At 41.1% G+C, this 24,701-nt stretch overlaps 1 protein-coding gene across 5 annotated transcripts in view; it reads left to right on the plus strand.

The window, feature by feature from the left end:
• The window catches only part of DDX6 (DEAD-box helicase 6), a gene marked incomplete at both ends in the record, with an annotated part of 37,294 nt that extends 12,979 nt beyond the window's left edge, over positions 1–24,315 (plus strand). The window contains 9 exons of one of the 5 annotated variants that reach the window (XM_080714729.1): positions 4,215–4,344; positions 5,896–6,042; positions 8,745–8,839; positions 12,033–12,155; positions 13,254–13,382; positions 15,131–15,247; positions 16,846–16,909; positions 22,193–22,294; positions 24,140–24,315. In XM_080714729.1, the coding sequence (XP_080570855.1) occupies positions 4,215–4,344; positions 5,896–6,042; positions 8,745–8,839; positions 12,033–12,155; positions 13,254–13,382; positions 15,131–15,247; positions 16,846–16,909; positions 22,193–22,294; positions 24,140–24,315 (1,083 nt within the window). The remainder of the gene's footprint in view (positions 1–4,214; positions 4,345–5,895; positions 6,043–8,744; positions 8,840–12,032; positions 12,156–13,253; positions 13,383–15,130; positions 15,248–16,845; positions 16,910–22,192; positions 22,295–24,139) is intronic. The other 4 variants (XM_080714730.1, XM_080714731.1, XM_080714732.1 and 1 more) reach the window with 4 other exon arrangements.
• Positions 24,316–24,701: the final 386 nt, after the last annotated feature.

Here is a 24,701-nt window from a genome sequence, read left to right on the forward strand (position 1 = left end):
AGTAAGAGACAGTGTAGATGTGTCCAGTTCTGTGCTGATCCTGAAGTTCATCATACTGGACAAAATAGTTTGCAGACTATTGTATATACTTTGTTACAAAGATTTTATCCATAAAAGTTTCTGTAGGCCATAAGCCTTGTCAAAGACAACAAAGGAATAGAAGTCAGTGGTCTTAATCCAAGTCATTAAAAAAGTGAAGTAAATATGGGAATTAGGATACACATATCTACTCTTAATTCTGCCCTGCTTCACTTTGTTCAAAAGTTTTATATTTTATATAAAGAACCTGATGTATCTAGTTATTGAAACACCCTCAAACACCATCCTAATTTTTTTAATGCTATAGAATTGAGTAGTGTATAGGTATTTTGTTAATCACAGTCTACAGACACTGTACAACCACAAAAAGCAACAAACCTGTAGGGAGTATTGGGGATATCAAAAACAACTGACAATTAACAAAATTGACTCAAGTAAAGATAGAAGAAATTGAGATCTGAAGGTCAAAAACCAAGGTTGTTGTTTTTTTTGTTGTTGTTGTTTTGTTTGTTTTTTGGGGGTCTGGGGGTGGAACCCAAGGCTATTCGGCCTTGGAGCTACACCCCCTGCCCTGTTTTTTATTCTTTATTTTGAAACAGGGTCTCAGTAAGTTTCAAAGGGCCTCACTAAGTAGCTGAGGCTGTCCATGATCCACAATCCTCCTGTGTCAGCCTCCCAAATGCTGGGATTACAAGTGTGTGCCATCACTCTTGGCTTTTTTGTGTGATACTAGGGATGGAACCCAGGGACCTTCTACCTCTAAGCTATACCCCCCAGCCCTGTTTTATTTTTTATTTGGAAACAGGATCTCACTAAGTTGCTGCGGCTGGCCTCAAACCTGCAATCCTCCTGGCTGAGCCTCCCAAGTACTGAGGTTACAGGCGTGCATCACCAAACTCAGCTTATGTTTTTGTTTTGAAACAGTCTCTAGTTTGCTGAGAGTCTCACTACTTTGCTAAGGCTTTTGTCAAGCCTATGATCTTCCTGTCTTGGCTTCTTAAGAACTGGGGTTACAGGCATCTACTACCAAGCCTGTCCAAAGTTTTCCTCTTTGACTGTCATACCCAAATAGGCTGTAAGACTAAGATAACAATATTGGAACTTGATCATTTTCTCAGATGTGACAGCATGTTGTTCTGCCTATCTGATTTCTGTGCCTGGTTCTGGGTTAGAAAGGGTATCTTGGTGGAACATGGAAGTCATGTTACTTATGATTTATTTCCATAATACAGTTTTTTGTTTGTTTTTGCGGTACTGGGGATGGAACCTAGGGGCATTCTACCTGTGAGCTACACTCCCTAGCCCTGTTATTTTATTCTTTAATTTGAAAAAGGATCTCAAATTAAAGTTGCAAAGGGCCTCACTAAATAGCTGAGGCTGTCCGAGAACTGTGATCTTCCTGTCTGAGCCTAAAAGTGAAAGTGTTGCTTCTGCTTTTAGTTTTGGGGGTAAGAAGGTTTTTTTGTTTGTTTTTGTTGTTTTTGCAGTACTAGGGATGAAACCCAGGGTCATTCTACCTCTGAGTGAAACCCCCAGTCCTATTTTTTATTCTTTATTTTGAAACAGGGTCTCACTGAGTTGCAAAGGCCCTCACTAAGTAACTGAGACTGGCTGCGAACCCCAATCCTCCTGTCTCAGCCTCCCAAATGCTGGGATTACAAGTATGCACCACCACGCCTGGCGGTAAGTTTACAAGAAAAAATATGTTTCTTCCTGAAAATTTGAAGTTTCCTACCTGGTATGGTAGCATACACCTATAATCCCAGCACTTGGGAGGCTGAGACAGGAGGATCCCAGGTTAGAGGACGACCTTGGCAAATTAGCAAAACCCTGTTTCCAAATAAGTAATAAAATAAGCCTGGAGATGTACCTCAGAGATAAATACCCCTGAATTCAATCCCCAGTAAAGTGTGCTAAGCGTACATGCCACATGTGATGGTGCACACTTGTAATGCCACTTGGGAAACTGAGGTAGGAGGATCATAGGTTCAAAGCTAACCTCAGCAACTTAGTGAGACCCTGTCTCAAAATAAGGCTTGCTTGGGTTGTAGCTCAGAGGTACAATGCCCCCCTGAATTCAATCTCCATTATCAGAAAAGAAAATTATTGTTTTCAGGCCTAAATATGTTAGGTGTAATGGTGGATGTTACCAAGTGCTGCTTATACTAAAGTATTGGGATTGTCTTTTCTGGTCTTATAAACATGACGTGGGCTTTCAAAATGACCATGAGTTACAACCCAATACCATAACACCAGCAGGTCCATTTCGTCTTTAATAGGAGTCTGAATTGATTTTTTTTTTTTTTTTTTCAGTACTAGGGGTTGAACCCAGGGGGCTTTCCACCTCTGGGCTACACTCCCAGACCTATTTTATAATTTATTTGGAAACGGGATCTCACTAAGTAGCTGAGGCTGGCTTCGAACCTGTGCGATTCTCCTGTCTCAGCCTCCCAAGCGCGGGGGTTACAAGCGTGCGCCACCACGCCCAGCTATGAATTTGATTTTTACTACATTATTTTCTATTTGATTTGGAACTTTTTTTTGGGTCATACTGGGGTTCCTGGAAGCCCTTCTACCTCCGAGCTACACTCCCATACCTATTTTACATTTTTTTATTTGGAAACAGGGTCTCTTAAGCCAGCGAGGCTGGCTCCGAATCAGCGAGATCCTCCTGTCTCCACCTCCCAAGCGCGGGGATTACAAGCATGTGCCACCACGCCTGGCTATTTGGAACTATTTTATAAAACCTGAATTTTGAACCGGGCATGGTGGCATACTCTTGTAATTTTAGCACTTGGAAGGCTGAGACAGGAGGATAGCAGTTCATGGCCAGCCTCAGCTACTTAATGAGGCCCTCCACAATATAGTAAGACCCTGTTTCAAAATAAAGAATAAGAAAATAGGGTTGGGGGTGTAGCTTGGAGGTAGAATGCCCCTGGTTTCAATCCTCATTTCTGTGGTTGGGGGGAGATCTGAATTTTATAGAGTCTGGTGGTGATGTCTAAGTAAGGTATAGTGACATGATTGAATCATGTTAGAATGAGAAGGCAAATTTTGTCTCAGATGGCTTATAAAGTCAGTTTTGGAGTGGCAGAGCTGGGTGTGATGGCACACACTTCTAATTTTCTTGGGAGGCTAAGACAGGAGGATCACAGGTTATGAGCCAGCCTCAGCAATTTAGTGAGACTCTGTTTCAAAATAAACTAGAGCTGAGGTTGTAACTCAGAGGTATTCTACCTTTGAGCTACACCTCCAGCTTTTTTTTTTTTTTTTTTTTTTTTTTTTTTTTTTTTTTTTTTTTGGCAGGTCTGGGGGTGGGAACCCAGGGGCATTCAACCTCAGAGCTACACCCCCTTCCCTATTTTTTTTTTTTTTTAATTTATTTTGGAACTGGGTCTCACTGAGTTGCAGAGGGCCTCACTAAGTAGCTGAGGCTGTCCGTGAACCGCCATCCTCTAGTCTCAACCCCCCAGATGCTGGGATTGATTACAAGCTTTGTGCCACCACACCTGGCTCCAGCCCTATTTTACAACAGGTTTTCACTAAGTGACAGATGACCCCACTAAGTTGCTGAGGCTGGCTGCCAACCTGCCATCCTCTTGTCTCAATCTCCCAAGTTCTCCCAAGTGCCTGGATTACAAGCATGTGCCACTATGCCTGGCCTATTTTTCCTAATTTTTAACTAAAATACCCTCTGGGGGGGTTGGGAGATTTTTTTTTCACTTTTTTGTTATTTATATACACCTACATACAGCTTTTGTTACATTATACTATAAGCAGTTCTGGTATATATTGTTTAACAATGATGGTCATGTTTCCTGATCCTACTAATAAGTAAAAGTAGAGCTAGGTGTGGTTGCACATGCTTGTAATCCTCTTACTTGGGAGGCTGAGACAGGAGGATCACAGGTCTGAGGGCAGCCTCAGCAACTAGTGAGATACTCATAAACCTAGTGAGACCCTGTTTCAAAGGACTAAGGCTATATATAGCTCAAAGGTAGAATGTACCTGGGTTCAATCTCTAGTACCATACACACAAACAAAAGCAAATGTAGGATACTTTAAAACAATACCAAAGAGGTATCCTTCTGTGTACTTAAGAGAAAAAATTGCCAATGTACTGCTTATATATGCAAGTAATTTTGCTTTTTTTTTTTTTTTTTTTTGTCTCTTAGGAGGAGAGCATTCCCATTGCTTTATCTGGTAGGGATATCTTAGCTAGAGCAAAAAATGGAACAGGCAAGAGCGGTGCCTACCTCATTCCCTTACTTGAACGGCTAGACCTGAAGAAGGACAATATACAAGGTTAGTTGAAAAGGGGTTTGTATGTAAATGTTGGGACCATGGAGAAGATATTGCTATCTTTTTTTGGTCAGAATTTACATAATCTGAAATTACTATTTTTTTCACTTTTTTTCACTTTTTTTTTTTTTTTTTTTTTTACCTTGTAAAAATCATTTCAGACTTTTTTGGGGTTGGTACTGGAGATTGACCCCAGGACCATTCTGCCTCTGAGCTATACTCCCAGCTTTATTTTATTTTATTTTAATTATTCATTTTTTGTGGATCTGGGCATGGAACCCAGGGGCATTCAACCTCCAAGCTACACCACCTGCACTATTTTTTATTCTTTATTTTGAAACAGGGTCTCAATAAGTTGTTGAGGGCATAAGTAGCTGAAGCTGTCCATGAACCGCGATCCTCCGGTCTCCGCCTCCTGAATGCTGGAATTACAAGCATGCGCCACCATGCTTGACTTATTTTTTATTTTGAAATAACCTCATTAAGTATCAGAGGCTGTCCAGGAGACCTGCAATCCTCCTGTCTCTGCCTCCCCAATACTTGGATTATAGGTGTGTGCTTCCACACCTGGCTTTGTTCCCAGTTTTTTATTTAAAGAGTTTTCTAGTTTTTTGTGTACTTGAATATAATACAATTTTGACAACATTCTGGTGAGGTAGGCAAAATAAGTATTATTGCCCTATTGATTTATTTGGTGGTGGTGGGGTTTGAACCCAGGGGCATTCTGTCTCCGAGCTACACTCCCAGTCTGAGTTGTTATTTTGAAACAGGGTCTCACTAAGTTGTGGAGGGCCTCACTAAGTATCTGAAGCTGGCCGCCAACCCAAATCCTCCTGTCTCAGCCTCCCAAGTACTTGGATTATAAGCGTGTGTTACACACCCAGCTTTTTTTTTTTTTTTTTTTAATGTGTGTGTGGGGGGAGTGGTGCTGGAAATTTACACCAGGGACATTTTACCTCCGAGTTATACCCCCAGCCCTTTTTATTTTTTGTTTTTGTCTTTTTGGAACTGGGGATTGAACCCAGAGCACCATATTTGCAAGGCATGCACTTTGCCCCTGTGCTGTCCTGAGCCACCTTTCTATTTTTTGTTTTGAAACTGTGTCACGAGGTTGCCAAAAGTCTAAATTGCTAAGGCAGGTCTGTGATCCTTCTGTCTCAGCCTCCCAACTCCTGGGATTATAGGCATGTGCTGCCACTCCTGGCCTTGACATTGCTTCTTAAATAATTCCATAGTTGTAGCCAGAGTAAACTAATAGAACGAAGACATCACTCGTAAAGCTTTCTGTAAATTTTCAAGTTTCTTGATATATAGTTATATCTCTTACCTTTCATATTGTATAAATAGAATCTAGGCAGTAGGCATTTCCTATTTAGGTGTTCAGTGAATGTCTTTCAAACAAATGTAGTTAGGGCTTGTAGAAATGTTAAGTTAAAAATGTTAGAGCTGATATGGGTAAACGTTTTACTATATCTTAGTATCTAATTTACAAGGAGCATTTTTTTTCTAACTTCTTAAACTCTTAAAATATGGCATCTTGTTTCCATTTTGCAGCAATGGTGATTGTACCCACTAGAGAGCTTGCTCTACAGGTCAGTCAAATTTGCATCCAGGTCAGCAAACACATGGGAGGGGCCAAGGTGATGGCGACCACAGGAGGAACCAATTTACGAGATGACATAATGAGGCTTGATGATACAGGTAGGAAATGATAAATACAAGGTAGCATAATTTCCTGACAAAAGTTTAGTCACAGGTGCTTCCTTTCAGTACATTAGAGTCTTTAAGAATTAAGAGCAGCTGGATGGCCCAGCGTGGTGGCGCACGCTTGTAATCCCTGTTCTTGGGAGGCTGAGACAGGAGGATCGCACAGATTTGAAGCCAACCTCAGCTACTTAGTGAGGCGCTCAGCAACTTAGTGAGAACCTGTTTCCATATAAAATAGGTCTGGGAGTATAGCCCGGAGGTAGAAAGCCCCTGGGTTACACCCCTCATACCAGGGGGGTGGGGGGCGGGCAAGCTGGACGCATTGGCGCATACTTCCAATCTGAGTATTTGGGAGGCCGAGACAGGAGGATCACGGTTTTGAGGCCAGACATAGCAACTTAGATCCAATTTCAAAATAAGAATGAAAGGTCTGGGGTGTAGCTCAGAGGTAGAATTCATTATGTTCAATTCCCAATACCAAGAAACCCTCTTCAAAACAAAAGAGTATTAAGGAGTAGAAACATTGTAGTAGAAAATTGAATAAAGAAAATTACTGCAGCCAGGTGTGGTGAGGCATGCCTTTAATGCTAGTACTTGAGAGTCTGGGGCAGAAGGGTCACAGGTTTGAGGAAAGCTTCAGCAGTATAGCAAGACTCAGCAACTTGGGGAGACCCTGTTTCAAATAAAAAAGGGCTGAGGGTGTAGTTTGGAGGTAGAATGCCCCTGGGTTCAATTCCCAGTTACTCAAGGGAGAAAAATTAACTGGACGGCAGGTATAGCTTGGAGGTAGAATGCTGCCTGGGTTCAATTCCCAGTACCTTAAAAAAAAAAAAAAAAGTGGCTGGGTATGGTGGTACACACCTGTAATCCAAGTACTTGGGAGGCTGAGAACAACGATCACAGGTTCAAGAGCATCCTCAACAATTAGCAAAATTCTAGCAAGACCCTGTTTCAAAACAAAAAAAAAGTTCTGGGATATAGCTCTGAGGGCCTCTGGGTTCATTCCCCACTATCAAAAAGTTTTCATTCAAGAAAAGACAAATATAATCAAAAGGATATTCAACCTTAGTAATTTTTTAATGCAACAGAAAATAGCAAATTATGGGTTTGTATTTTTGTTTTGTATTGGGGATTGAACCCAAGGGCATTCTACCTCCAAGCTATACCCTCAGCTCTTTTTTATTTATTTATTTTTTGTTTTGAAACAGTCTAAGTTGCTAAGGCTAGCCTAGATCCTGTGAGCCTCTTGTCTTGGCCTCCCTTCTCAGCCTCCCAAGCACTGCAGTTACAGGTGTGCACCACCAGATTGACTGCAAATTCATGTTAATTCTTCTAATTTGCAAGGCTAAAAAGTACTAGTAATTGATAACATGAGTTTGTGAGGAAATTGTGTATCTTACAATATGGGGGTGTAAATTGATTTATGTTGTGGACAATTTGGCAGTTTACTTCCAGAATGTAAATGTGTATTTTCAAGAACCTTTTGCTGAAGAAATAACTGGGCAAATATAAGATTGTATATACTATTTATTGTGGTTTATAAAAATTGGATCAATCTAAATATTTCAGGAGATTTGCTAAATATGTTGGGGTATGGTCTGAATGGCCTTCCACATAGCTGTTAAAAAATAAAGCTATCCATGTGTGATGGTACATGTCTGTAATCCCAGTACTTGAGAGGCTGAGACAGGAAGATCACAGGTTTAAGGACAGCCTTAGCAACTTAGCTAGACCCTGTCTCAAAATAAAAAAATAGATCTGGAGGGCCAGGTGTGGCACACACCTATAATCTTAGTACTTGGGAGGCTTAGACAGGAGAATCACAGGTTCAAAGACAGCCTCAGCAAGCAGAGACTCATCAACCTAGCAAGACACTTTTTCAAAATTAAGGCTGGGGTGTACCTCAGAGGTAGAATGCTCCTGGGTTCAATCCCTAGTACCGCATGCATGCACGCGCACACACAGAGTAAAGGTATTCGTTTTCATTTTTTAAATTTTGCAAGGTACAGTGCTAAGTGAAAAAGTAACAATGTGGGAAGGCTTTTATCAGAATTTTATATATGAGTTCATTGGTTTACATGTGTGTGTGTTGCTGGGGATTTGACCCATGGCATTCTAACTCCAAGCTGCACTCTTAGCCCTTTTTTATTATGTTGAAAAAGGGTCTCACTAGGTTAATAAGAGTCTCACTACTTTCTGAGGGTATCCTCGAACCTGTGATCCTTCTATCTCCGCCTCCCAAGTACTGGGATTACAGGCATGTGACACCACGCCTGGCTTCATTTGGTTACTTAAATCGATATTCTTTCTACTGCACAGTTGTTTAAAATGATCATTTTGTTTTATCCATATAACAATCTCCAGAACACATTGCTTTTGATCACAGGCATTTCTATTATGTCAGAATCCCTGGTATGCCTTATTTATTGTGGTTTTTCCTAAGACAGTGAAGTATGCCCCTTATTTGGAGCAAGTTATGTGGGAAGCTTTAGCCTACTCCATGTAGAGGTGAAAAAAAAGAGCTATTCTTTAGCTGGCTGGGTAAAATGGAAATGCATCACTTAAAACATCTTTATGCGATTTTATATTCTTATCTACAACAGTGTTTATGATAAAATATATGCATTATAAACCTTTACAATATCCTTTGTCCAAACCAAAATTAATGAGAATACTGTTTTCTAAATCTTGTGTAGTGCATGTGGTGATTGCTACCCCTGGCAGAATCCTGGATCTTATCAAGAAAGGAGTAGCAAAGGTTGATCATGTCCAGATGATAGTATTGGATGAGGTAATGTGCCTTCATTTGAAAAGATGGTATTCTGTACTATTCAATGTTTTGGCTATAATTTCCAGTTAGCAAAGCAAAGGTTGTTTCTGTTTTATGACCTTCCAAGAATATATCTAGTCAGTTTGAACTATTTTGCTTATAAAAACATGTTTATGAGCTGGGTGTGATGGTGCACACTTGTAGTCTCAGCATTCAGGAAGCTAAGACAGGATCGTGGTTCGAGCACAGCCTCAGCTACTTAATGAGGCCCTGTTTCAAAAGAATAAGAAAATAGGGCTGAGAATGTGGCTTGGAGGGAGAGTGCTCTGGGTTCCATCCCCAGTACCGCAAAAAAAAAAAAAAAAAGTTTATGGAGCCATTGTGGTGGTACACACCTGTAATCCCAGTACTTAGAAGATCGTAGGTTCAGGGCCAGCCTCAAAAATAAGGGAAACTCTGTTTTAAAATAAAAAATAAAATAGGACTGAAGGTAGAAGGCCCCTGAGTTTCATCTTCAGTACCTAACACACAAACACACATTTATTGCAAGGTGTAGTGGTGCGTGCCTATAATCCCAATATTTGGGAGGCTGAGACAGAAAGATTGCAGGTTTGAAGATGGCTTCAGTAAAGTAGTAAGACTCAGCAAACTAGTGAGACACTGTTTAAAAACAAAAAGAGGCTGGGAATGTAACCTGCATGTAGAAAGCCCTTGGGTTCAGTCTTCAGTACCCAAAAAAAAAGCATGTTTATTGTTCAGGAGAATTCAGCTTTCTTTTTCTTAGTGATATCATGTTTTAGTGTGTGTGTGTGTGTGTGTGTGTGTGTGTGTGTGTGTGTGTGTGTGTCTGTCCGTCCGTCCGTCTGTCTTTTGTTTTTGATATTGAGGCTTGAACCCCAACTTTTTTGGGGGGCAGTACTATGGGGGCATTCTACCTCTGAGCTACCTACCTACACACACACACACACACACACACACACACACACACACACACCTATTTTTTTTTATTATTACTCTTTATTTTGAAACAGGGTCTTACTGAGTTGCAAAGAGTCTCACTAAGCAGCAAACCCGGGTCCTCTTTCAGAATCCTGAATGCTGGGATTACAGGCATGCACCGCCATGCCTGGCTTCCAACCTTTTTATTTATTTTTTTAAACTTTGAAACAGTGCCTCACTAAGCCAGGTGTGGCACATGCTTGTAATCCCAGTACTTGAGAGGCTGAGACAGGAGGATTGCAGGTTCATGGCCAACGTCAACTACTTAGGCACTGGCAACTTAGACCCTGTTTCAAAATGAAAGAATGAAATAGGGTTGATGGTGTAGCCCAGAGGGAGAATGCCCCTGGGTTCCATCCCCAGTACCCAGGGAAAGAAAATGAAAGTGGCTCACTAAGTTGCTGAGTGTCTCTTTAAAGAGGAGTTATAGCTAGGTGTGATGGCACACACTTGTAATTCCAGTACTCAGAAGGCTGAGATAAGGACTACAGGTTCATGGCCAGGCTTAGCAATTTAGGGAGACCTGTTACTTAGTGAGACCTTGTTTCAAAATAAAAAGTGAAAAAGGGGTGGAGGTATATATAGCTGAGGTAAAATACTCCTATATCCAATCCCAAATGGTACACACATCTGTAATCCCAATACATGGGAGACTGAAACAGGGTCTCAGGTTTAAGGCTAGCTTCAGCACCTTACCAAGATTATGTTTTAAATAGAAGTTAGTGAATAACCTTGAAGTCACATTCATTCTAAGTTTGTATTTAGTGGTTTTTTTTTTTTTTTTTTTTTTGTGTGTGTGTGTGTGTGTGTGTGTGTGTGTGTGTGTGTGTGTGTCGCGCGCACATGCATGAGTGCACAGTACTAGGAATGGAACCCAGGGGCATTCTACCTTTGAGCTACACCCCCCAGGCCCATTTTTATTATTTATTTATTTTGAAACAGGGTCTCACTGAGTTGCAAAGCGCCTAAGTAGCTGAGGCTGCCTGTGAACCGTAATCCTCCTGTCTCAGCCTCCCAAATGCTGGGATTACAAGTGTGCACCACCATACCCATCTTAGTGATGTATTTTTCAAAAGCATATATAATGTTTCTTGTATTGTTTGGTTTTTTTTTATCTCATCAGGTTATAATGTTTAAGAACTTTCTCCACCTCTGGAATCTAGTAGAGCTTTAGATAATCATACTGTTAATGTTCCACCAAGTTACTTTTTCCCGTTTGTAATTTAAATAAGTAGTTGTCAATCATGTCTTTATTCAGATCTTGCCTTAAGTAGTGAGAGGAGACATTAATGACTGTGTACCAGGATTAAGTGCTTTAAATCCAGGCATGATGATACATCCCTGTAATCCCAGTACTTGGGAGGCTGAGCAGGAGGATTGCAGGTTTGAAGACAACCTCAGCAATTTAGCAAGGCTCTTAGCAACCGAGCAAGACCCTGTTTCCAAACAAAAAATAATAAAAAGAGGTCAGTGTAGCCTAAAGGTAGAATGCCTTTGGGTTTAATCCCTAGTACCACAAAAGTAAATAGATTAAATGCTTTACCTGTTTTATTGTTGTTTAATTTTATAGTCTAGGCATCAGTTATGATATGTGGATAACCCAGTTTTATTGTTGTAGAAAACTCAGTTACAAAATGGTTAGGTACTACGATCCCAGCACAGCTAATGAATAAAGGAGGTAACAGTTCAATTCAGATAGTTTGAATCCAGAGCCCCTCTCTCTTTTTTTTTTTTGGTGGTAGTGGTGGTGGTGGTAGTACTGGGAATGGAACCTCCGGGCTACACTCCCAGACCTATTTTTATTTCTGTAATTTGGAAACAGGGTTTCTTTCGGACTGGCACAATCCTCCTGTCGCAGTCTCCCAAGCGCGGGGATTACAAGCGTGCGCCACCAAGCCCGGCAAGAGCCTAAATTTTTAATCATTATACCATGCTCCCACCTTAATGGGAATCACATAAAATTCTGTTACGGGAGCAGGGATTTTTTTCAGTCTAGAATTGTTCTTTTCGAGAAGATGGTGATTATAGACTTTATCCCTTCTGAATCACTGGGAATAAATCTTGGTGCTATTGGAATCTTCAGTGTTGGAGTGATGTTTATTCATAACCAGAAACATTCTGTGGATGTCATTGATGGATTGTTCTTTATACTTTAACCATTAAATTTTAGGTGTTGTTTTATTTTCTTAAAAATTGCCTTCTCTTTGAAATGCAGGCGGATAAATTGCTGTCACAGGATTTTGTTCAGATAATGGAAGATATTATTCTCACTCTACCTAAAAACAGGCAGATTTTATTGTATTCTGCTACTTTTCCTCTTAGTGTACAAAAGTTCATGGTAAGTTTAAATTTGCCATCCTGGTGCCTATCCATGCTTTTATCCATATCAGTATGTGTGTTATATTAGTTATTTCAATTTTTTGGCTCTTTAGTTGATCGACTAAGATTGGTACATGCATTGGCTTTTTTAAAAAGTTATAATTTGATTAAACTATTTTTTACTTAGCATTTGGTAGTGGGCCAAGCCAGCATTATCCTTTATACAGAACACAAAATAGTAACTTAGCTACATTTCTGAATCTGATATCTCCCCATCTTTTTTGGGGGGGTGTCTGGGGATAGAACCCAGGGAATTTTGCCTCCGAGCTACACCCCCTGCCCTATTTTTTTTATTGAAACAGGGTCTCACTAAGTTGGCAGAGGGCCTCACTGAGTATCTGAGGCTGTCCGCGAACTGCAACCCTCCCGTCTCAGCCTCCCTAATGCTAGGATTACAGTTGTGCACCACCGCGCCTGGTTTGAGATCTCCCATCTTAGTGTAATTTATTTATTCTGTTTATGCTTATTTTGAAGAGAGATGCACCCCTTACTTAGATCAAGAGCTTATCAGACAGAATTATATAGTACACATTTTGAGCTTGAAAGAGAAACTCGGCTGGGTGCAGTGGCTCGGTTCTGTTAATCCCAGTACATAGGTGGCCGAGGCAGGAAGATCACAGGTTCAAGGGCAATCTGTGGTACCTTGGCAAGGCCCTTTTTCAAAGTAAAAAAGGCTGAAGTTAGCTGGGCATGGTGGCGCAAGCTTGTAATCCCTGTGCTTGGGAGGCTGAGACAGGAGGATTGCACAGGTTTGAAGCCAGCCTCAGCTACTTAGTGAGGCTCTCAGCAACTTAGACCCTGTTTCCAAATAAAATATTTTTTAAAAGTAGGTCTGGAAGTATATCCCGGAGGTAGAAGAGTCTCTGGGTTTCACCCCCAGTACCACAAAAGGGGGGGCGGGGGGCTGGAGTTGGAAGTGTAACTCAGAGGTAGAAAGCTTCTGGGTTTAGTATCTGTTGACACACAAAAGAAAGAAGCTCTTCTTTTGTTTGAGTATGACTCTTTCTTTTCTTTTCCTTTTTTCCTTTTCTTTTCTTTTTTTTTTCTTTTCTTTCAGAATTCCCATTTGCAGAAACCCTATGAAATAAACCTTATGGAGGAACTAACCCTGAAGGGAGTAACCCAGTACTACGCATATGTAACAGAGCGCCAAAAAGTACACTGCCTCAACACACTTTTCTCCAGGGTAAGTAGTAGGTTTCTGTTGCTTAGTATTAGACTCATCACTTAGTCCTAGTAAAACAGACCATTGCATCAATTATTCATCATCTTCATTATAAAAACAGCCTTGGATTTTCCTCAAAGACCGTTTCAGTTGTTGATCAGAAATTGAAACTGACCCAGGCATGGTGGCACCAATGCCAGTAATCTTGGGAGGGTAACACAGGAAGATTTCAGGTTAACGGCCAGTCTCGGCTGCCAACAATAGGACTAGGTATGTAGCTCAGAGGTAGACTGCCCCTGGGTTCAACCCCCCATGCCACACACAGAAAGTTAAAACTGTATGATTGACAAGGGCATTTTAATTTTATTCTGTTTGTGGACGCGCAGCCCCATTTACTTAGACGGTCTAAGTAAGTTGCTAAGCAGCTAAGGCTTTCCATGAACAGCAGTACTCCTGTCTCAGCCTTCCAAGTGCTGGGATTATAAGAAAGTGCCACACACCTGGCTCACTTTTATTTTAATGTAATCTTGATTACAGTGGATCCTTGTTCACAAATTCTGTATTTCCGAATTTGCCTAGTCACTAAAATATATTTGTAACCCCAAAATCAATCAAAGGTGGTGATCATTTTTGGACATGTGTAGTGAGGAAAATAAAAACTTGATTCACTTGACATGCACATGCTAAGGTTGAAGGTGACATTCTGCCATCTTGTTTTAGCTCCTTCTCAAGGTGTTCATTTAGAGTCTTAAACCATGTTTTTGTTTTTTGTTGATGTGTGTTGCTGGGGATTGAACCCCTGAGCTATACCCCCAGACCAGTTTTTTATTCTTTATTTTGAAACAGGGTCTCACTGAGTTGCAAAGGGCCTCACTAAGTTAAGTAGCTGAGGCTGTCTGTGAACCCGCGATCCTCCTCTCTCAGCTTCCCAAATGCTGGGATTGCCAGCATTGTGCACCACCACTCCTGGCTATTGATGGTTGTTTTTTTGTTGTTTTTTTGTTTTTTTTGTTTTTTGTTTTTTGTTTTTTTTCATTTTAAATGGCCTCTATACGTAGTGTTGAAGTGTTTTCATTGCTCCTGAGCGCAAGAAGACTTTGTGTTGGATAATGAACCTTTTGCAGGCATGAGTTTGTAGTGGTTTCTGTACTGAGTGTATTAAATGACTTTATACAGAAACTCATAAAACAAGGAAATAAGTACTGATGTGTTAGCTCGGCGTGGTGGCGCACACTTGTAATCCAAGCATTCCGGAGACTGAGACCGAGACCAAAGGATCTTGGTTCAAGGACAGCCTCAGCTACTTAGGCCCTCTGCAATTTAGTGAGACCCTGTTTCAAATAAAGAATAAAAAGTAGGGCAGGAGGTGTAGCTTGGAGGTCAAATGCCCCTGGGTTCCATCCCCAGACCCACTAAAAAAAAAAAATAGGGCTGGGGATGTGGCTTGGAGGAGGTACAGTGCCTCTGGGCTCTACCCCAGTACCGCAAAAAAAAAAAGTACTGATATGTTGAAAAAAGTTGTCTCATAAGAACCTAACCTTGTGGTTTCTCTAGAAAAAGTGACTATGGATTTGTTTGTTGTGTTTGCAGTGATTTTCCAGAATGTAAATACTTAGTTTTTACAACTTTCCATCTCTTTTATCATGAGAGTCTGAATTTTTAAGCCATATTTTTTAACATTTGTTGTTTGCCAGTTAATATTTTCAAGATACAGCAAAAGAAATGAAGGGTTTTTTTTTTTTTCTTATACCAATTTTTCCTATGCTCAGCTTCAGATAAACCAGTCGATCATCTTCTGTAACTCCTCTCAGCGAGTTGAACTATTGGCCAAGAAGATTTCTCAACTGGGTTACTCTTGCTTTTATATCCATGCTAAAATGAGGCAGGTATGTATAAAACTAGAACTTGAACAAGAGTGTGTATGTTGAGTAAGGCAAGGCTTTGGCTTTAGTTCCCATCACTGGGGGAGATGAGGTACTATTCTTTAGTAACAAAAGGACTCTTCAGCTGGGCGTGGTGGTGCAGGCTTATAATCCCAGCATTTGAGAGGCTGAGACAGGAGGATCCTGGTTCACAGACGGCTTCAGCTACTTAGGTCATTTGCAACTCACTGAGACCCTGTTTCACAATAAAGGATAAAAAATATGGCTGGGGCACAGCTCGGAGCTATAATGCCCCTGGGTTTCATCCCCGATACTGGATGAGGGGGCTATCTTTAACTAATTAGGTTCAATTATCTAAAAGTAAAATAGTAGATACTCAGACCTTACAGGAAATCTTGTAAATGATGTATGAGTGAGTACTTTGTAAACTGTCAGGCATGGTACAGAAGTGAAATTGTATTTTTTTTTCTAGATAGTTAAATTTTCACTGTTGGATAGAGTAACCACCTCTTGGGGGAGGTAGTACTGATTATTGAACTCAGACATTCTTCCAATTTACACTCCCAGTCCTTTTTATTTTTTATTTTGAAATCGTCTAAATTATTTGCTAAATTAAAATTTAAATTAAAATTTTCATTTCTCACTTAAATTAGGCACATATCAAGTATTTACATTTCAGGTTAACTACTTGTGGCTATCACACACACACACACACACACACACACACACACACACACACACACACACACACTTACTTACTTACTTACTTACTTACTTACTTTTAGGTGGTACTATGGGTAGAACCCAGGGGCTTTCTACCTCCAGGCTATACTCCCAGACCTACTTTTTATATTTTATTTGGAAACAGGCTCTCACTAAATTGCTGAGAGCCTCACTAAAATAGCTGAGGCTGGCTTTGAACTTGTGTGATCCTCCTGTTTCAGCTTCCCAAGTGCTGGGGTTACAAACATGCGCCACCACGCCCAGCCTAGTGACATCTATATTGGAAAGTACATATAGCTGGTAAGGTGGCACATATTTGTAATCCTGGTACCTGGGAGGCTTAGACAGGAGGATCGTAGTAGGTTCAAGGCCATCTTTGGCAAGTTAATGAGACTCTCAGCAACCTAGCAAGACTGTTTCTGAAACAAAAAATGAGCTGGTGCACATTTGTAGTCCCAGTACTTGGGAGCCTGAGATGGGACAATCACAGCCAGCCTCAGCAACTTAGGTCCTCTGCAACTTAGACTCTGTTTAAAGATAAAAGAATGAGATTAGGCTGGGAGTGTAGTAGCTTGGAGTTTACACATGTCTGTGGGTTTCATCCTCAGCACCATACGCAAGAATAAATAAGTAAAAAAGGTGGGGGGGGGGCGTCAACAAAAGGATAACTTGGCAGTAGAATGCCTCTGGGTTTAGTCCCTAGTATTAAAAAACAATTTATTTTATTTTATTTTATTTAGTTTTGAAAGTATCTTCATGCTGTAAAACATTTGTATGAATAGATTTGAGCATAAAGAAAAGATTGGGAGAAATGGATAAAAATATTTTGGCTATGTATCAGTTTTAACTAAATAAGAGTACATTGCTTTTTATCCTAGGAACATCGAAATCGTGTATTTCATGATTTCCGAAATGGCTTATGCCGCAATCTTGTTTGCACTGGTAAGTGTTTTTGTGTTTCTTTTACCCATTGTTTTTCTCCCTGGTTCTGTACTGTTTTTTCTGTGTTACACATTGTAGCCTATGATGTTGTCTAGCATACCTGGCTGCCACTTTTAAAATTGTTGAAAGATCCGGAGTGGTGGCACACGCTTGTAATCCCCGCACTTGGAGGATCACACAGGTTCAAAGCCAGCCTCAGATACTGAGTGAGACTCTCAGCAACTTAGTGAGACCCTGTTTCCAAATAAAGTATAAAATAGGTCTGGGAGTACAGCCCGGAGGTAGAAAGCCTCTGGGTTCCACCCCCGGTACCACCAAAAAAAAAAAATTGTTGAAGTCAAGAATGAACTCTGGAGCCGGGCGTGGTGGCACACGCTTGTAATCCCCGCACTTAGGAGGCTGAGACAGGAGTCTCACACAGGTTCAAGCCAGCCTCAGCTACTTAGTGAGGCTCTCAGCAACTTAGTGAGACCCTGTGTCCAAATAAAATATAAAAAAAGGTCTGTGAGTATAGCCCGGAGGTAGAAAGCCTCTGGGTTCCACCCCTAGTACCACAAAAAATAAAAGAACGAACTCTGGTTAACTCCTGAAATTCAGTGTTTGTATCTTGGCAGACAGATTTATAAGATAGATTCTTACCTCATCTTTGCCCTTTTTTGGAGTGGGGGGGGCACTGGGGATTGAACTCAGGCATCCTACCTCCAAGCTGCACCCCAGCCCTGTTTTTTATTTTATTTTAAAACAGTCTCCCTAGGTTGAGGAGAGTCTCACTGCTTGCTGAGGCTGGCCTTGCATGTTGTGATCCTCCTGTCTCAGCCTCCCAAGTACTGGGATCACATACATGTGCATCACCATACCTGGCTCATCTTTGCCTTTTAAACTAGTTTTGAAATTTATGTTGAGCTAACACAATGAATTATTCCAAGAAAATGCCCATATTTTGGAAGTTGTCTTCTTATTTTTCCCCAGAAGCATATTAGTCCATATTTTTATTTCACCATAAAGAAAAACTGAAGAGGCATGTAGAAGGTCATATCAAACAACAAATTGAATCAGTATCATCTTTATACTTTGAATTTGATCTTAATATTTATAGATGAATAATCTAGGCTTTGGTCCCAGCATGATGGCTCACTCTTGTAATCCCAGTAGTTAGGAGGCTTAGACTGGAGGATCGCAGGTTTGCAGCCAGCCTCATCATCTACTCAGTGAGGCCCTCTGCAATTTAGTCCCTGGTTAAAAATAAAGAATAGCCCGGTGTGGTGGCGCACGCTTGTAATCCCAGCATTTGGGAGGCTGAGACCAGAGGATCACAGTTCGCGGACAGCCTCAGCTACTTAGTGAGGCCCTCTGCAACTCAGTGAGACCCGGTTTCAAAATAAAGAATAAAAAAAAAAAAAAAATAGGGCAGGGGCTGTAGCTCAGAGATCGAATGACCCTGGGTCCATCCCCAGATCCGCAAAAAAGAAAGAAGGAGGGAGGGAGGGGGATGGATGGATGGATGGGGCTGGGGGTATAACTCAGAGGTAGAATGCCCCTGAGCTCAATCTCCAGTACCACAAAAAATAATAATAGTAACAAAATAATAATAATAACCTAGGCTTTGTAAAAAAAAAAGAACTTAGAGTCTAATTGAAGTATAATATACATACAGAAAAATATACTAATCTATTTGAGAATATTATTTAATTTTTGCATTTGTGTATGTCCATATAGTCGTGACCCAAATAAAGATTTAGAATATTTCAAAAACTGAATTTTTATAGAAATGTTCTAGAGCCGGGTGTGGTGGCACACGCTTGTAATCCTCACACTTGGGAGGCTAAGACAGGAGGATCGCACAGGTTCGAAGCCAGCCTCAGCTACTTAGTGAGGCTCTCAGCAACTTAATGAGAGAGACCCTGTTTCCAAATAAATATATAAAATAGGTCTGGGAGTATAGCCTAGAGGTAGAAAACCCCTGGGTTCCACCCTCGATACCACCCAAAAAAAATGTTCTAAAAATAAACTCTTGACATTTTTTGATCAGATAATAAATTTTTGGTACTCAAGAAAATGGCATAAGTTGGGCCTGGTGGCTCACTCCTATAATCCTGGTCTTTAGTGCTGAGATAGGATAGGAGGATAGCAAGTTCCAGCACAGTCTCAACAATGTAGCGAGACTCAGCAACCTAAGGGGAGACCCTGTTTCAGAACACTAGTAAAGGGGGTGGGATATACCTCAGAGATAACAGTGCTCCTCTGTTCAATCCCTAGTATCACAAAAAGTTAATAAATAAAATGGAGATACTTTATTTTATAAATTCCAACTATCTTGTATAGCTTATTCATTAAACATACTTATTGATGGTCAAGTATTTGCAGCTTGGTAGATACTTAACTAGGTGTTACAAAACTATAGACTCAGCCAGGTAAGGTGGTGCACGCTTGTAATCCCAGCATTTGGGAGGCTGAGACAGGAGGATTGCGACCATCGCGCAGGTTCAAAGCCAGCCTTAGCTACTTAATGAGGCTCTTTGCAACTCAGTGAGACTCTGTTTCAAAATAAAGAATAAAATATAGGGCTGGAGATGTCGCTCAGAGGCAGAATACCTCTAGGTTCTACCCCCAGTACTGAAAAAAACCAACTACTATACACTCATTGAATTAACTAATTTGTGTGTGTGGTGTGCTGAGGATTGAATCCAAGGCTATTCCTCCTCTGAGCTATACCCTTCAGTCCTATTTTATTGATTTGTTTTTTGTGGTGCTGGGGATTGAACCCAGGGACATTCTACTCCCACCCCGAGCTAGATCCCCATTCCTATTTTTTATTCTTTATTATGAAACAGGGTCTCACTAACTTGCATAGGGCCTCATTAAGTAGCTGAGGCTGGCCTGGACCCTGCAATCCTCCTGTCTCAGCCTCCCAGGTACTGGGATTATGAGTGTACAGTACAACACCATGCGTGGCTTATTGTTTATTTTGAAACAGGATCTCACTAAGTTGCAGGGGGCCTCATTTTGCTGAGGCCGACTGTAAACCTGAAGTCCTCCTGTCTCAGCCTCTCAAGTACTGGGATTACAAATGTGCACCACCAGGCCCAGCCTATTTTTGTTTTTTAATGTTATTTGGTTTTTGTTTGTTTTTGAAGGGGAGTAAAAGGTTTATTGGAAGCAGCAGGGAATGGGGAAAGGTGGCTGAACACCCCAAAGGGGCTGGAACTCTGGGGTCCAGCAGCTGCCTTTAGGACAATACTTGAGAGTAGCCCAAGCCAACTTGCCTTCAGTTGCAGGCTGCTTTCTTCCAGAGTCCACGTGATCTGCCAGAAGGGAATAGGTAAAAGTGACCGAACACCCCAAAGGGGCTGTCGGGGCTCTGGCGTCCAGTAGCTGCCTTTAGGTCACTACCCGAGTGTCGCCCGAGCCAAGTGCCATCAGTTGCAAACTACTTTCTCCCAGGGTCCACGTGATCTGCCAGAAGAGAGGAGCAGGTCACCCCTAGGGGCCCTGGTCAGCTTTGATGTCCAGCAGAGGCCTTCAGGTCACTACCCAAGAGCAGCCTGAGCCACGTGCCCTCAATTGCACTCTGCCTTCTCTCAGGGCCAACACGACCTGCGAGACAGAGAAAAGCTCCCCAAAAGGGGAGGGGGCCCTGAGAGGGGAAAACCCCTATTTATTTTTATTTATTTATTTATTTATTTATTTATTTATTTATTGTTGTTGTTTTTTGTGGTGCTAGGGATTGAACCCAGGGGCATTCTCCCTCTGAGGTATACCCCCAGCCCTATTTTTATTTTTAATTTTGAAACAATCTCACTAAATTGTTAAGGCTGGCCAAGAACCTGTGATTCTCTGGTCTCATCCTCCTAAACACAGGGATTATAGGTATACACCACCACTCTTGGTTTCATTGAATATATTTTATATACATGCAGGTATATGCACTTGAAATTATAGTAAAAGGCAGGCTATTGTCCACTTCCAGAAACAGTTTCTTCCCTCAGAATTTAAAGACATAAAATTATGGTAAAATATGTATATTTTTGTATATCTACTACATACACATACTATGTGTATTTTCCCTGTATTTCGGGAAACCCATTATCTAGAAGAGAAAGTAATTCATCAATTTAGAGTTAGTGAGATTTAAAATTTATTGGCCAGTATGATCTGCCATTTGCTATTAGACATTTCCCTATCTACTTAGAGCCCAATTTCAAGTATCAAAAATAAAAAAATCTTACTATTTGTATGTAGTGCATATACATGGGAATGAATTATTTAACTGGTTAGTTGTTGTTGTTGTTGTTGTTGTTGTTGTTGTTGTTGTTTTGTGGTGCTGTTTGCGAACCCAGATCCTCCTGTCTCAGCCTCCCAAGTATAACTTACTTATTTTGTGATGCTGGGGATTGTAACGTCAAGCTATACCCTCAGCCCAGTCTTATTTTTATTTGGAAACAGGGTCTTCACAAGGTGGATGAGTCTCATTACTTGCTGAGGCTGTCCTGGAACCTGTGATCCTCCTGTCTCAGCCTCCCAAGTACTAGGATTATAGGCATGCACCACCAAACCCAGCCTTGCTTAATTGGTTTAACCATTACATGGTTGCCCTCAGAAGTTTGAAGTGCTACTGCTTGACTGGGCATGGTGGCACATGCCTGTAATCTTACTACTTGGAAGGCTGAGACAGGAGGATTAAAGGCTCAAGGCCAGCCCTAGCAACCTAGTGAGACCAAAAAGAAAATGAAAAGCCAAGGCCGACATGGTGGTGAATGCTTGTAATCCCAGCATTTGGGAGGCTGAGACAGGAGAATCCCTGTTCACAGCCAGCCTCAGCTACTTAGTGAAGTCCTTTGCAACTCAGACCTTGTTTCAAAAAAAAAAAAAAAGAATAAAAAAATAGGACTGGGGGTGAATGAAGCTCAAAAGTAGAATGCCCCTGGTTTCATCTCCAATACTGCAAAGAAAAGAAAAGCCAGGCATAGCAACATAAGCCAGTAATTCTAGTACTTGGAGGTTGAAATGGGAGGATCATCAGTTAGAAGCTAGACTCAGCAACTTAGCAAGACCCTCTTTTCAAATAATAAAATAGGGGTGGGGGCATAGCCCAAAGGTAGAATAAAATTGGGCTGCGGGTATAGCTTAGAGTAGAACACCATTGCATTCCCTTTCTAGTACCAAGGGGGGGAAAAGCTGAGACTAGAGTTAGAATGTCTACCTCAATAAACAGTCCCACACACCAAAAATAAGAGGTGAAAAAAATCAAAAGATAAAATGAAAATTATTCTTTTTTTTTTAAAGATCTGTTTACCCGAGGTATTGATATACAAGCTGTGAATGTGGTAATAAACTTTGACTTCCCAAAGCTGGCAGAGACCTATCTTCATCGTATTGGAAGATCAGGTAAGGAAAATGAAAGGGATAATCTGGGAGAAGTTTTTTGAGAAGTATAATTGCTAAAGTGTGATAGCTATTAGAACAGTAAATAAATACTTCAGTTATTTGATGTTTATAACTAATTTCTACTTTAAATAATTTTTTTTGGGGGGGTACTGGGGTTTCTGGAAACCCTTCTACCTCTGGGCTACACTCCCAGGCCTATTTTATACTTTTTTATTTGGAAACAGGGTCTCTTAAGCCAGCACGGCTGGCTTCGAACCTGAGCGATCCTCCTGTCTCCACCTCCCAAGCACTGGAATTACAAGCGTGTGCCACAACATCCAGCTACTTTAAATAATTTTTAAGAAAAAATAGCTTCAGCTGGGCACAGTGGCAATACAAAAAAAATGATGTTGAATCAATAGGGAAAAATAAGACAGGCATGGTGGCCTATGCTTGTAATCCCAGCATTTGGGAGGCTGAGATTGGAGGATCCTGGTTTGTGGACAGCCTCAGCTACTTAGTGAGGCCCTTTGCAACTCAGTGAGATCTCGTTTCACAGTAAAGAATAAAAAAATAGGACTGGGGGGGTGTGGCTTGGAGGTAGAATGCCCCCCCCCCTGGGTTTCATCCTCAGCACCACAAATAATAATAATAATTAATTAATTTAATTTAATAAAGAGTAAACTGGACATGGTGGCACACACTTATAATCCCAGGACTCGGTAGGCTGACACAGGAGGATCGCAGGTTCGAAGCCAACCTCAACAGCTTAGCGAGGCCCTCTGCAACTGAATGAGATCCTGTTTCCAGATAAGAAATAAAATTGGGCTGGAAGTTTAACTCAGAGGTAGAATTCCCCTGGGTTCAATCTCCAGTGCCACACAAAAAAATAATAAGATAGGACTGGAAGTGTGAATTCAATCCCCAGTCTCTCCCGCTTCTCAAAGAAAAAGTCTAAAAATGCTCAAGTCTCTTTCTCATATAACCTTTGTACAACCTCTCCTATGCTTATGAATCGTCCCTAGTTTACAATACCTAATACAGTGGGGATGCTGTGAGAATCCCCACTTGTACTGTATAGTTTGTCAAATGAGTTGGGAAAAGTCTGTACACATTTGAGTACAGATGTGCTTTTTTTTCTTTTTCTTTTTCTTTTCTTTTTTTTTTTTTTTTTTTTTGGTACTGGGAATGAAACCCAGAGGGTTAGTCTACCTCTGAGCCACACCCTCAGCCCTAATTTTTAGGTTTTTGTTTGTTTGTTTGTTTTTTACTTTTGAAACAGGGTCTCACTGAGTTGTGAAGGGCATTAAAGTAGCTGAGGCTGTCTGCGAACCATGATCTTCCAATTTGCCTCTCGAATGCCGGAATTACAAGCATGCACCACCACGCCCAGCTGCAGTTTGTTCCCAAATATTTTCTATCCATGGTTGGTTCAATCTATAGATGCAGAACCGACAGAGAGCCAATTATACTACTTTGGACTGTGAAACCTAAAGTTGTAGGATAATTTTGTATATAAGGAGAACATCAGAAGAATGTCCATTTACTCTGAATTGTGCTGAACATAAATTTTATTTTATTTTTTCGGTGGTACTGGGGTTCCTGGAAACCTCCAGGCTACACTCCCAGACCCATTTTATATTTTTATTTGGAAACAGGGTCTCTTAAGCCAGCCCGGCTGGCTTCGAACCTGCGCAGTCCTCCTGTCTCCGCCTCCCAAGCGCGGGGATTACAAACCTGCACCACCACGCCCGACTAAACACAAATATTAATCCTTTGCAGTTTTGCCTTTTAAAGATTTGCATGTACTTGTCAGTTGTTATACTTAACTCATTTTAAAATTAATTTAAACACATTTTTCCTTAGGTCGCTTTGGTCATCTTGGCTTAGCCATCAACCTGATCACATACGATGATCGCTTCAACCTGAAAAGTATTGAGGAGCAGCTGGGAACCGAAATTAAGCCTATCCCAAGCAACATTGACAAGAGCCTGTATGTGGCAGAGTACCACAGTGAGCCTGTAGAAGATGAGAAACCTTAACACGCATGTATGTACCTACCAATAGTAAAATGAAAGGGGCTTTAAATATAAAGGGAAGCTGGGTGTGGTGGCGCACGCTTGTAATCCCAGCGCTTGGGAGGCGGAGACAGGAGGATCACAAAGGTTCGAAGCCAGCCTCGGCTACTTAGTGAGGCTCTCAGCAACTTAGTGAGACCCTGTTTCCAAATAAAATATAAAAAAGGTCTGGGAGTATAGCCCGGAGGTAGAAAGCCTCTGGGTTCCACCCCTAGTACCACCAAAAAAATAATAATAAATAAATATAAAGGGAAGTCGAGTGTGATGACACACACTTGTAATCTTAGTACTTGGGAGGCTGAGACAGGAGGAATCACAAGTTCAAAAACAGCCTCAGCAAATAGACTCTC

This window comes from Muscardinus avellanarius (assembly GCF_963383645.1).
Source record: "Muscardinus avellanarius genome assembly, chromosome: 1".
NCBI lineage: Eukaryota > Metazoa > Chordata > Mammalia > Rodentia > Gliridae > Muscardinus > Muscardinus avellanarius.